The sequence below is a fragment of the Thalia democratica genome, chromosome 6 (assembly GCF_965202585.1).
Source record: "Thalia democratica chromosome 6, ktThaDemo2.hap1.1, whole genome shotgun sequence".
Lineage (NCBI taxonomy): Eukaryota > Metazoa > Chordata > Thaliacea > Salpida > Salpidae > Thalia > Thalia democratica.
In genome coordinates this window covers 44673262-44688249 of record NC_139170.1, presented here as the reverse complement: position 1 = coordinate 44688249, position 14988 = coordinate 44673262, and the positions used below count along the sequence as shown (strand labels likewise).

At 26.6% G+C, this 14988-nt stretch overlaps 1 protein-coding gene across 1 annotated transcript; it reads left to right on the top strand.

Moving 5' to 3' along the window:
- The first annotated feature begins 13538 nt into the window (after positions 1 to 13538).
- LOC145839132 (abl interactor 2-like) lies at positions 13539 to 14696 on the top strand. The gene is made up of 2 exons (XM_082946742.1): positions 13539 to 13733; positions 13812 to 14696. The coding sequence occupies exons 1-2, from the start codon at positions 13539 to 13541 to the stop codon at positions 14694 to 14696; spliced, it is 1080 nt and encodes a 359-aa protein (XP_082802868.1).
- The last annotated feature ends 292 nt before the right edge of the window (positions 14697 to 14988 follow it).

Genomic DNA, 14988 nt, shown 5'->3' with positions numbered 1-14988 from the left:
TGTTTACACAAACTAACTGCACTTTATAAGTAGATTGTATAAAATCTTTGATCTAAAATAATTAGTATTAGTACATTTGTGCTAAAGTAAGCTAACACTGTGAATAAGCAAATTCCTTTTTGAACAAAATAATGCTTTAAAAAATGTTTAACGCTGTAAAGTTCATTGAACTATAAAGAATTTAAAAATAGAATGATCATGTTGTATGAACATAAATAATAATAAAAGTACAATTAAAGTTTAAAAATGATTGTATTCTTGTACATACTTTAACAAACAAAAAAATAATCATATGCGTTTTTAGTTAAAATTTAATTGAGTTTAAAAATTGTCGTGTTATTTTTTAATCACGTTGAAAAATCAAGTAAATAGTAGATGAGATTAAAGAACCATAAGTACTACTTTAGAAAGAGTTTTGCTGATAAATATCTACAACAGATTTTTTGTATAAAGTCAAAAAATCATTCTCTTAAACTACTAATATCAATTTTCTAGTACTTCTTTGAAGCCTTTGCTTAAACTAATCTTTGTTAAACTAATTTGTTTCTGAGTTATTTCAAAGTTATTTGATAATTTTAAATAAATTAAAAAAGATTCTTACATCTTTTATTGTCCTCGACAAGAAGTTAAAAGGTATCCATGGTGTGCGATTCGATAACCAAGAAGTTTTTTCGTGCACCAGGTCTTAGAACCAAATATTTTGGGCGTATTTTTTGTCGTTCAATAAACTATAAAACATCGATAATCGATGCCATAAATTGCATGTTTAAACGTGTTTATAGTGTAAATATAAGTTATATATTTACTCAGAGAGTTGTATTCAAAATGTAACTATTACTTTTTGTAGATGTGAATTCGACTATAAACTCGACTTTATTTTATAAAAATAATTAGAGCTTATTATAAATAAAGCCTATAGTATAATAAGCTTAAATACTTTAAAAATATTGAATGTTAATATGTTATTTTGTTTATTTTTTTTAACTGTAGCATTCATCAGCAAAATTGTTGTTATAAACTTGATCTTGAAAACATATTTTGGTATAATAATGGTAAAATGGTAAATAATTTTACAGTCTAAAAACTTTTTTAGCATTTAAATCTTTTTTACTATATTTTGTATGAGAACAGCTTTTAAGTGGTAATTAAATTCTGATAAAGGCGTAAGCAAATAAAAAGAAATAATAACTAAAATAAACTAGTATGGTTAATCAAAAAAAGACCTTTAACTAAAGTTTTCTTTTTTCAATTTATTCATTTTAACTTCTAAAATAGTAACTTTTAGACAAGCGTAAATAAAAAGTTTTACTACAACTTAGTTTTCTACTAATGTGGAAATAATTTTACTTAATCAATGTTGCTCTTATAATTGAAAGGTTGAACTCTTTGGAAGTTTCCAGGTAGCAGAATATATATTACTAGATTAAAACAACATTTTAATAGCTTAAAGCACAACTAACTAATTTTACTTTAAATTTCAGATAATGTGATTATTGAGTTTTTTCGAAGTATTTTGTAGCATGGTGTATGTAAGTTATGTGTGAAACTGTTATTTAATGTACTTACAAATCAGAAAACCATGCATTTTATAACTTAAGTATATATAGAACCAACTACAGCTTATACATTGTCAGCTACAATTAAATACTTAATTGCAACCTTCTAACAAAAAATCAAGAGACTCTAAACCAGTGCTTCTGAAATGGGGTTCCGCGGAACCCTAGGGTTCCGCGACGCCTCTCAGGGGTTCCGCAAAGCCTTTCGAAATTAAAAAGAAAGAAAAAAAACATAAATCATAAAACTTCAAAAACAATGGAACACATAAAATGGAAAACATATATAATTATAGCATTCATTGATCTGCTTAGTGTCTATCTAGCGGTGGGACTTTTAATGGGTATTCATTATTAATAGGTGTCCTGGTTGCCCAAATTTTTTGAATTTCTATTTTTAGTGAAGTCATGAAAATATTGGTATTATCACTAAAGCAAACAATGTAGGAGCAATCAAAACAAGTTCTAAATGTTTACACAACAAAACTAAATAACAAATCTTTTTTAGAAACTTATTTCTGGTATATTATATTGTTCCAAATGCTGTAAAAATGTTTAAAAAGATGTCTATTACCTTGATTTAAAATTTAATATGTATAAAAGCTTACTTTTTACTTAAAAAATTCTACTATAATTTTAAAAAAATCTTGCCAGACCTATAAAATTTTAACAGAAATTGAATTTTAAATAGTTTTTTTAAACTTACGTGATAAAAAATGATACTCTTATTTTTAAAAGTTCTGGCCAGGTCTTTAAATTTTAACAGAAATTGAATTTGAAACAATTTTTTAAATTTACATGATAAAAATGTTTAAATGTCTGTGTGTTAGCAAAGTTTTAAAGTTTGTATTTAAGTAATTGCTTTTTCTGTTTAATTATTATAACTCGATGATATTTTTTTTGATTATCATTTATAAAAAAAACTTCTGTTGAAGTAATAAAATGTATCGAAAATTATTTCATCAGCAAGGGTTTAGAGTGGAATAAATGTGTCGGCATTTGTACTGACGGTGCAGCGTCTATGACTGGGTCCAAAAATGGTGTAGTGAGGAAAATGAAGGATGAAGCAGTTGAAGCTAAATAAATACATTGTTTTTTACATATAGAAAATTTGGCAACAAAAAATTTTCCTTCTTGTTTACAAGTAGTTCTCTCAGCGTCGTTAATTTTATAAAGAAAAGTGACACAAAGGCCAGATGTCTCAAAGACCTATAAGAAAGTTTAGATGCTGACCATCTGCGACTTCTTTATCACAACGAAGATCGCTGGCTGTCGAAGAGGCGGACACTGGTTCGTCTTGTTGAATTAAAGAAGCAGGTGTTCATCTTTCTTAAAGATTAAGGCTCAGAATTAGTGAAGTTCTTTGAAGATGATGTTTTTTTTGGCCAGATTAGCTTATCTCACCGATATTTTCGAAGAATTGAACGCTTTGAACTTAAGCATGCAAGGGAAGCAAAATTCCATTTTTGCCATGACAGACAAGAATGAGGCGTTAAAAAATAGAAATAATTTTTGGAAGAAAAAGGTTAGCAATGGTAATTTTGCGATGTTTCACCGGTTTGATGAGGCCCAAGAAAAATGCATAGAATTCAACTTCTCTGACGAAATATACAACCACCTTGATCTTTTGCCTATAAGGTTTCAACATTATTTTCCTGTAGATGTTCGCATCGAAAATTTATGGATTTTGAATCCTTTTATGTGTGATATTGCTTCAGAAGAAGTGAATCTTCCTACAAATACAGAAAACGAATTGCTGCAACTATCTGAAGATAGAAATTTAAAGTTGAGTTTCAAAGGGAAGGAGCTTTTAGATTTTTGGATATGTGCAATTTCAGAGTACCCCGTCTTAGCAAAGCGTGCAATAAAATTTTTTTTATCATTCATCTTTGCGAGTCCGGCTTTTCGCATGTAAGAAACATTAAAACATAGCAAAGGAACTGTATGCTGACTCCAACCTTATCTGCCTGTCTCCGTCTCAGTCTATCCAAAATCCAGCAGCGCATTGTCATGCTTGTTGCTAAGAGACAAGTTCAAGTTTCGCACTAAATGTTTTTTATTTATTTTTCGTTAAGCATCTTACCCGTTTATTACGGTAATCTGTGAACTTTATTAGGTTTATGTTCATTTCGTTCTTGTTTGTAGCTCTCATTTTGTTTTTATTATGCAAGGAAAGATTTTTATGACGTTGCGATTAATCATGTTTGTTTTCGTTTATTTATTATAGAATCATAAAATACCTATTGCCTCTGGCGCACTTTGAGTTTGACTCGGCTTAATACTATTACAATTGGTATGATTTCTAACAATGATATAGTTTTGCTAAAAAAATAGTTTTTCACTGAAATTCTTTTGCTTTTGCTGGAAATATTATATTAAGCATTTTATGTAAAATTAAATTAGGGGTTCCACGGAAAAGTTGAACTTTGGAAAAGGGTTCCGCCACTAGAAAAAGGTTCAGAAGCACTGCTCTAAACCACACCATTAGTTAAAACTGCTTGTCGTACAAAAACTAAATACTTTGTAACACTCAGTCATTTTGTTATTAATAGTAGTTAGATTTGTAAAAAGTTAAAATAAAAACATTATCTTAATTTACGTGACGTTATCTATATCGTTAAAGAAAAGCTTTGCTCTGTCAAATATTATTTATTGCTTTTGTACTGTTGTCAGTATGTTTTTCCTCCATATCTCCGAGGAAATCAGCTTGTGTTATTGAGTCGAGGCAGCACTCACATACTTTATTATACAATTTAATGCTAATTATTACCTGGACAGCATTAGTATTGTCTTTATCATGTAGGACTAATCATGTAAGTTAAAGTTAATTGAATAAGTAAATAACTTACTTTTCTTTACAGGCTTACGACTGTTTTAAAAATCAAACCCATTACATTGCATAATGTTTTACCAACAAGCACATATATTGAATATTCTAGCTTCGACTGTGCTAAACTGGATTGTTATTTCCTCTAATTTTCTAGTTTTTTTTTATATTGGGTTAGTATGAGTGATGCTGTAGTCTATAGAAAAAAGTGGCACATAATGGTTTTTTAACATTAGTTTCAGCAAATCAGACGATTGAAAAATAGTTTTTAGTTGTTTCAATTGAAATAATTATTTTTATACAGAATAAGCTATAGTGTGAAAATTACCTACAATTTTTTATGAAAAACTAAATAATTAAGAATTCGTTGATTTACTGTTTTTCGTTTATTAGGGTACATATCAATAAATATTCAAAAAAACTAAATAATCTGCATTACGCCAACTAAAAAATTTTTTTAATAATTACATATTTTCAAATGTTTTTCAATTGAAATTTTTGATATTTAAAAAAATATTATCTTCTATGTCTGTGAAGTATTAAAAAAATGCAAATAATTTGTTTTGAAAATAAACTAAATAAAATAAAACAAACTTTATACATATCTAGATGCTACATTTCGTTAGCATAACAGCTTCAATATAATCCAAAATAAACAAAAATTGTATACTTTTTACAAGGAAAATAGATTTATTAAAATTTTTATTTAGCTTTTAAAATTTTTGGGAATTTCAATCTTGTTGAATTCTTGCTTATTACTAAACTGAATAAGTATAATAAAATGTTAACAATTTTAATTAAAGTTCCTTAGTTTCAAAAGACAACACTTTTTTTCATTTTTAGTTCCATAATAATATTTTGTACATAATATACTTAAGTATCGTAGTTTTTAAGCTATTAATTGTTTTATTCGTTTAGTATAAGTAGTGATATTGCTGAAGATAAAAAAATGTCTTTTTTTTTTAAATATAGCATTTCTGACAAAAAACATACAATGTTCATATAACACAACTTAAACTAATAATGAAACTAAACAAAAGTTTGCGCTCTTTTTATGTGGGTCAATCAAATTTACGACTTTGATTTGGTTTACAAAAAAGTAGTTTTGTTTTTATTTTCAAATGTAAAACTTTCAAATTTTAATTATTACCTATTAAAATGCTTAAAACTTTCTAGTTGCTTTATCCATAGCATCTTTAAATTTTCTTTGTGTTATGAAGTAACATAAAAGTTTTAAGTTAAGTGCTAGTTTAGAGAAAATTTCAAACTTCACTCTTATATGTGTCTGTCAGTTGTTAGTGTGAAAACTAGTTATTGTAACTGAGTAATTTACATATACAAAGAGCATACGAAAATACTAAACAGTTTTTTGATGTGCTTAAAAGCACAGAGATCTACTGATTTTATTAAAACAAGGTATGCTCTACAGTTTATGCTTGTAATCATGTTTCGATTCATATATTAAAAGGAAATAAACACGTAATTTATAGAAGTTTTAGCACTTCTTATTTTTTTAATCAATTGTTTTATTAAATTTTCTTGGTTGCTCCTGTAGAAAGCGCAACAAGAAAACTGTGAATGTACATGATCATAGAAATCGAACTTTTTAGGAGACGGTGTGTTGCCCATAGTTGACTATAACTTGCATATCTAATATTGGCATAAATGGTTTAAAAACAGTGCATAAAGCTTTTCTTTTCTTTTAGAATTAATTTATTTTTTTTATTTAAATTAGAATAATGACATTTTTTTCTTAAAATTACATTTTTTTTACTGCTGTAGATAAAATTTATCAAAGTTATTTGCAAAATTTATGGTGTGAGGCTCGATTACCTAAAGGTCTTTCTCTACACCAACCCGTTGAACGTAGTTGTGAGCGTTCACATTTTTCTTTTTTATATTAATGTCATGGTCGATTAGTTGAAATGATACGGTCAGAATTTAGTAAAATGTAAAGGTTGAAACTAAAAAAGTTGCACATAGTTGTATAATATTATTATAGTAGTATCATAGTAAACTATAAGAAGCTACTTTAGTAGAACTTAATTTTCAACTGTTATTTACTTAAAAGTAGTTATAGTTTTCTTTATAAAAACATAATTTTACAAGCAACTAAAGTGTAGTTATTGAAGCAAAATTTAGTTTCTAGTTCAAAAACAATACATACACTTATCATTATTTTTATTAGATAAGCCCTTTCAATTGAAAGTTTTAAGTAAGTTAGCATTAAATATCCTTTTACAAATAACCTTTTAAATAAAATTTGTGACTATAACACCACAACTAGACTTTTATTTAAAACTTTTTTCAGCTAACAGCTAGTAGAGCACAATGAAGCAATGAAGTTTTTTTAATATATATATGTCATTAGTTTAACTTTCATAATTTACAACTTTGGCAAAAAAATACAAAGTTTATAAAGTTTTTAATATGTTGTACAACGTTTAAAAGTAAAACCAAAGTTTTTTATTTATTTATTCAGGGGTTACACAGGCTCCAAAAAACAGCTAAAACACGACCCTGGTGTAAAATAGTCTTTAATTCTTAAATTTAATAAAAAAGAAAACTTTTTATACTACTATTTAAATATCTTTTCATAAGTCTTGCTAACAGTTTTTGACAATTATCACTAATACATTAAAAATTTCAAAAAGTATACTTTTAAATTTAGCAAGTATTTAAACCTATAAGTTATGAAAAAAAGTAAAGCAAAATAAGTTTATATTATATTATGTGCTTTTTAGTGTGGTTTCAAAAACAAAAAGACTTATGATAACGTCAAAACTAAAACTGTTAAATATTTTGATTATTCTAACAGAAATAATGTCTAACTACTTATTTTTCAAACCCAGATTCTGTAATATTATTGAATTTTGTTCATTTTTATGGTTTAAAAAAATAAATATTTTTAGAGTTGGTGAAGATGTTATTTTCCCTTCTTTTTTATAGATTTTGATTAATTTTAAATCAATTTTTTGTTAGCAAAGTTATAAAACTTGCTATCACAAAGATAACTTTTAGTTTCTATTATGATTAGCACAATTGCTATAAAGTTGTTCATCAGATTTTTTTTAGTTATTTTGTATAGATTATCTGCATATATGTTAAATATCACATGCTTTAAAGTTGCTTTTTGGTTGTCTTTAAGAAAACTTCTTTGGCAAAAGATGTTTTATTAACCATTTATGTACTTAAAATGTTATGTAACAAATTTACAATCTTTAGTTATATTTATCATCTATTCCAGAAGCGTGATTCGACTTGTTTCCTGTTTCCTTTGTGACCCTGAATAAAAAGATGAAACTCAGGTCTTTTACCAAAAACGTTTTTGAATTTAAAAATTACATGTTTAATAGATTTGGTTGTACTTTTTTGTTAAATTCTTTAAAAATGAATGTTGAATTTATACGAAGATAAAATAAAAAGAAACTAGCATTTACATTTGCATCACTAGAGATCAGCTTAAAAGTTTTAAAATTAAAATGTAATAGTTATTTCATAAAGAATATATGTTTTAAAAGAATCAGTTTTTAGAAGGAAACTTTTTATTAAGCTGCTGAAATAAAGTTTACAGTTGAGATGTATACATAAGTAGTGAATGATTATTATTTTTTTTCTTTTTCAAAGTAGAAAGAATAAATTTACTAAAAAAATATTGAATATTTAATAATAGAGTAAAAATTCACTTAGTTGCTTGTAAATATTAAATCTATGTGAAGCAAACTTTTATAACCTTGTTTATATAGCAATTGAAAATTAAGTTATGTTGAATCAAATCTACAAATTTTTTATCATGAAATTTCAATAATAAAATTGTTTATTAATATTTTTTTTTTAACTTTGAATTTTTATAGTTCACTAAATACTGACCATGTCATTTCAATCATTCAACAATTACATTAGTACAGTGAAATTTCAACATAAAAGATTATTTAACCAATAATAAAAAAAAATTATCACTTAAATTTTTTACTTAGTTTTTTGTTAAATTACTTTTTATATGACTCTCTAAATCTTATGAATTGTATTTTGTTGTAATGTATTTAATTAAAGATCATTTTTAATCATGAAATAATTATAATTTTACTTTTAGAGAAAAAAATAGAGGACGTTATAATAATACAATTAAACTTTCTATAGCTAACATTCGGTTTTCTTAACAACTAATAGTAATTTAATTATGCTTTTTTAAATAAAATACTAGCTTTTTACTTAGAGACTTAGTTATCATTTTGTAAGAGTCAGTTGAAGATTTTAAAACCATTTCCTATCTAAACATTCCTTTTAAAAAAGTAATTCTAACTAAACTAAAAGGAAAGGCCACTTAAAATAATAACTTTATGAAAACATAGATTTTGTTTAGATTATATTTTAGAAATGTTGAAGCATAATTATAGCAGTTTAGTTCATTTACTCAAAAATTTTGTCTAATACTACTTAAGAAAAAAAAATTAATGAAGTAAAAGTAAAAAAGTTCCCCATTTTGAAAGGCTAGAGGAACCCATGATCTGTTTTTCTTTTAAATCTTGTTTTAAAAACACCACTAAAGCTCTACTTATACGAAACCTAAATATAAGCTTAAGTACATTCTATTGAAAACAGATGTGATTTATAATTTTATATTTTGTTTAATTTTCAAGTTTAAATTTACAGGGTTGCCGCCCACAGTCAGGCTATTTACGTCAGAATGGAATCTTTAAACATTTTTTGGTCAATTCAGGCTAGTTTAAAGTGTATTTTGTTATTTTTTTTCAACTTTTTGAAGTTTATATTTTTGAAAAACGTAGGCTAGTATTGACTTTATTCCTAAAATTAATGCTAAAGTTCATAACTCGAAATTTTTAATTTTTATTTTATCAATATGTTTAATTCCTTTAGTTTTGTTTTTTAAGTATAAAATTTTACTACCTGTATTTTTTTATTACTTTTATTTAAAAGCTTTTCATTAGCTCAGTCTGGCTTTGGCTAGTTTTTGGTCAACCAGGCTATTTTTTCACTATTTTTCACTATTTTAAGAATGGGAACCCTTAGTATAGCTAGTATTTAGTTTGAAAGTAAAACCAGCAAAATGTTGTAAAAGTGCAAAATTTGTTAAAACATTGTTTTTGAAACGAATAAACGAATATCTTAATACAACCTGACTTTTTAATAGAATTTATGATTAATGATTTAATATTTAATAATGTTTAGTAATTTTACACCTAAAAGGTTTATTGTAGTAGTCTACTTAGTAGGTTCTAAGTATCAATTTTTTATTTCTGTTGTTGATTTGTTTAAATATAGATTTCTGTCAATTGCCAATATTTTATTATTATTTAGTTATAGTTATAAACTCAAAGTTTGTTCTACTTTGTTAACTTCCAAAAGCATTTTGCTAGGGTATAAAGGAAGTATTTGTAAAAAAATACAAACTGTGAATTGTGCGGAACTTTAATTTTTGTCTCATTTAACCTAAAAGGTAAATCAAAAATTTAGTTTGAATGTACCAAAATGAAAAGAAAAAAAACTGGAAAAACTTTTTTTTTTCAATTAAAACAAGTAGCAAATATTTAAAGTGAAATGTTTATTATGCACTATAATTTTACAAAATGGCTTAATTTATATCATAACTAATTAACAGCATTAAATTTCATTCATTAAAGTTTAAAATTGTTAAATATAGAAAAATAAACAATATCATGTTAACTCGTGAGAATGAATTTTTATACGATAAACAAAAATGTTGAATAAAAGTTTAAATAAATATGTATTTAAAATAAAGTTTATTAATTGTTTAATTCGATTGAAGTTGAATGTTTGCACTAACATCGTCATTAAACTAAATTTTAAAATACGTAATAATGCTTTTTTGTTATTTTGTGGAACTTGTTTATTAATATAATGTACATTTTGTAGTTATTTCCAATTTGAATAGCTGAGGATTGCAGCAGTAAGCTACACAAAACAACTATTGACTTTTTTTACTAATTTATCATTTTAGATTAAGTATTTAAAAGCCGTTCCAAGCAGTTTCAGTTAAAATTAATTCAGTTAAAAAAATATAGTTATATTTTTTATATAAGTAGGTCAGTTATATAGATTTATTAACGTTTACTTATTAGCTGTAAGTTTTCTATATGCTTGAAGAACTTTTTAAACTAAAAAAAACTGTATTGAATCAAATATTTAACTGTTTTTTATTTAATATTTTATATACAAATGTTAATGATTGTTTTTTAAATACTTTAAGTTTAAAACTTTTTAATGAAAAAGTACAAATATTGTTTATTGTGCTTAAGTTTTTTGGATACAGTAAATTGATAATTTTACTTTGCTTAGCTTATTACACGTATTTCAAAGTACTTTATTCTTTTCTATAAAACTGATTTACCTTTTTTTTTCATTTATGATAGTGTATCAAATAAAAGTTTTTTTATGGTTATTTTTGAATTTATTATTTTCATATGAAACTTAATTAAGTTTACAATAGAAATTACTTGTTATATAGCTTGAAATAGTTTTTGTATTAAAGCTTTAAGGATACAAAGTATTGTATGAAGCTAAAATCTCACTATTAAAGTTTGTTTTCAATTTAACAAAATCATAAGGCATTTACCATGTGACCAAATAAAAGTTTAAACTACTTTACAAAACGTAATAGCATTATAATTTATTTCTTTTGGTACTTCAAACAAGTAAAGTTAATTTAAGTTGTATTTTTGCAGTATTTGTAAATCATTTAGTTTTGTTTATAAGCTTCCTTGTTATAATAACTAGATTTTTTAACTAATTAAGCTCTATAAGTCAATTGAATTAAGTTAAACTACTATTTTGCCAAGCTATGAGCATTGTTTAGAGTTTTGAAAGTCTATAAAAGGTGAAGGAAAAAAATTTTAATTAACTTTTTTAATAAATAGTGATACAATTAACTGTTTACAAGTGAAACAGCCTGTTTTTAGAATAGTAGCTGTTTTTTTGCTAGAAGTAAATTTTCAAAGTAAATTTTCAAATTTATTCTAGTAAAGAGCAAGCTAAGTTCTTTAATTTATAAATCTAATAAAATTATTAAAATAAAATTTTAGAATTTTTTAACTGTGTAGAATCAATTTCTTTTGCAGGTTTAACTTTAAATCAACAGGTCAAATTTCAATAAAAAAACTAAAGTTGAAACATTGCAATAAAAACTGCTGAGTTTTCTGTACAAAAACCGCAATTTGAGTTGTAATTTAATGCAGCTTATGATTCTTTTTGGATTTATAGAATTTTCATTCAAAGTTTTGACTTGAGATTTAAAAGTTTTAAATCAAATGTAGATTTTTTTATTTTAGGTTTAGAATAAGTAGTTAAAATTGTTATAAGATATTGTATTTTTAACGTTCGTTTATAAAGTAAACTACTATAAGTTAAATTACTTTTTCGTATGTTTTGTTTTTTAATTTAAGTATCATTTAAGATACTATATTTAATTAAGCAGTTAAGTTTGATTATGCTAGTGTTTTTATTGCTTAATAATGTTTTGTGTTGTAATAATAAAGTGCTATACAAATCAATAATTTACTGCTTAACAACAAACAGTGTTTGTTGCGTAATAGAGTTGTTTTTTAGTTATGAACATTTTGTTATTTGTTTTTGTTCAAATTGTTACACTATGTGCTAAGATTTACGCATTAACTTATTTCTGGCTATGTACTTAAAATTTATATAGATTTTAAATTTGTAAGCCTGAAAAATAAAGCTTCTAACAAAAATGTTATAGCAGTTGTTTCTTTATTTTTTGACAAATTTTCGAAAAAACCCGTTTTGTTCCTTTAATAAATTATATTTTAAAGTACTTTATTATTAAAATCAGTAAAGCTCTAGAAGTTTGTATAATTTAACTTAATAAAACAATATCATTTATTATTAAAACTGTAGAATTGTAAATTACGCTAAAGTAACAAAAGTGACAACATTTTTGAACTGAAATAAAATTTAAAATCAAATATATTATCTCGACGCATGTTTAGTTTTGTTGAAATTCGTTGTTTTTTTATTAAAAAATTTAACGTTTCTAGTAACTGTTTAATTGAGTTTTGTTTTAATCTAGTCTATATTTTGTGTAAATTGTTAATCTAGTTTGTGTAAATTGAAGTTATGCCAAAAACAAAAGTCATTGTTTTTGATTTTTTTTTAAACAAATGATATAATTAAGTCTCTAGTAAATTTAGTTGTATCAAAAAATTTATTTAATTACTTTTTTGTTATGTGCTAAACCAAAATGCTGTGGAATCAAAACTTAGCTATGTTTCCAGGTTTTTATAAAAGTCTATTATTATTCTTATATACTGGTTACAAAAACAATTAATATAAATAAATATTTCTACTAAGATGTTTATTTTAGTAATATAGTGTAAGTTTATTTGATTTTATATTAAATAAGTCAGTTTTGATCAAACATAGAAGATTTTTTGTGTGATTAGAGATTTAACAGTTATTACAATTTGTTCAAGTTAGTTAGATTTAACGTCAAACATTTGTTAGCAATTATGCAAATCATTTTTTCAAATAGTATTAATGAGAAAGGTTTTATTTATAATTAAAGCTTGAAGTTATGCTTTAGAGTTTATTTATTCAAAATGCTTATATTGAAAGCTCATTCTAATTTAGAACTAATTTAATATTTTTAGTCGAGTATTTATTGTACTTTTGTTAGAAATATCATATACTAGTTAATTATTTTTTTTAAGTAGTTGAAAATAAGTTTCAAACGCCTTTTTTGAATTGGAACAATTACAATTTCTATTTTAACTTATATCAATAATAGTCACTAGAATAAAAATAAAACAAATAATTTTATACTTTATTTCAAGTTCTGAAGGGTTGTTTTATTTTTTGCTGTAATATGATAATTATAAACTACATGAAAAAAAATCTTGATTTGCTAAATTTAAAACAGAATGATAGTTTTAAAAGGCACTATTTAATTGCTTTATTTTAAAAACCTACAATCTACAATAAGTGGATCGAAAAGGTCATAAACTCATTTTTTAATGTTAAGGAAAAATAATAAAAAAGTTAATTTTGTCTATGGTTTTATGCCTTTGATATGTGTTTTAAGAAAAAAAAAACTTCTACCTACATAGGTTTTATAAAAATGAAATTAATCAACTAATGACTCTTTCCAGAATGACAATATAAAAATGGACGGCATGGAATCGCTGATCAACAAGGAAATACCTGAAATGAGAGAAGGACTCCTGGACACCCGGGAACGTCTCTCCCAGGTCGCGGACTACTGCGTGGACAACTACAAAAACTCCAGCAAGTCCAAGCAAGAGGTGGTCGAAGAGACCAAGGAGCTCACGAACCGAGCGCTGGCCGCCGTGGCCTTCCAGGTATTTTATTATACATTATATATATAGATTTTATGTTTTATTTATTTGTTTTAATTTTTTTTATTTACACTATTTTAGGTCCACTCAATGGCGTCCAAGCTCAGCACTGTGCTGGACATCCAGGAAGAAAAAGCGTCCAGGCTCAATCGGTCCGTGGATGCCGTTGCCATGGAAGCCAACATGAAGATGCGAATGAAGGACGCGTCAACGTTGAGGACGGTTGCTAGGGAGAAGGTGGCGCCACCCAGGATGAAGACCCACGAGAAGATTCATGGAACGAAGAAGGTCACAAAGTACGTGCGGAAAAAGATCGATTTCTCCCAACTGGACCACATCGGCAAGGGAGTCGTCGTTCCGGAGCAACCAGACTTTGAAACGACCAGGAAGAACCACCGCAACAGCGCCTCCATCGACGGATCCGTGGTTTCCAAGGCGTCTTCGGGGACATTCAGACCAAAACCGTCGGACTCGGACCTGACTTCCGCGTTCGGGTCGCTTGGTGGCAGCGCTGGTTGTCATCCCAACATTTTTCGCGGCCCAAACGGAAAGCCCCGCGACTTGTTCGACATCGGACACTTCGAAAACGCAAGTTCTTGCACGCATTCTCCCGTTCCCTCGGATTTCGACGTCGGCGACAGCGTTTCCGTCGTTAACGGCAACCGCAATGACGTCACAACGGACCTTCCTCCGCCCCCCGTCATGAACGGTGATTCCCCGGATGATTTCCTTCTCCCTCCTCCTCCTTCACCCGCAGAACTGACCACTGAGGAGGATTGGGCGCCAGAGAGCTACTTAGAAAGAATGGTGGCGATATACGATTACCAGCCCCACCAAGCGGACGAAATGGAGTTGAAGGTGGGCGAAATTGTCTTCGTCACCCGGAAGAACGACGACGGTTGGTATGAAGGGGTGTCGGTTGCGGGTGAGGGACTTTTCCCTGGAAATTACGTTCAAACCGCTTGATTACTTGTATACTAGTAGAACGTTTTTTTTCTAAATAAGTTAAAAATGAACACTAATATTTTATTAACAAAAAAAAATTAAAATTATTGTTTAAATAGTTAAGATTAAATTAAAATGTGCTTATTTCAACTAATTCTTCGGATAGTTATCTGGAGTTTTATAAGTTTTTATTAGACCTATATAAGTTACTGTTGGTTTTCTTAAAGTTAGTTTCTATTTGGTAAAATATGTTCTTATACCTTTTTATCAGTATCTTTTCTAATAAAATTAAAGAAGTGTTTGTGAATTATTG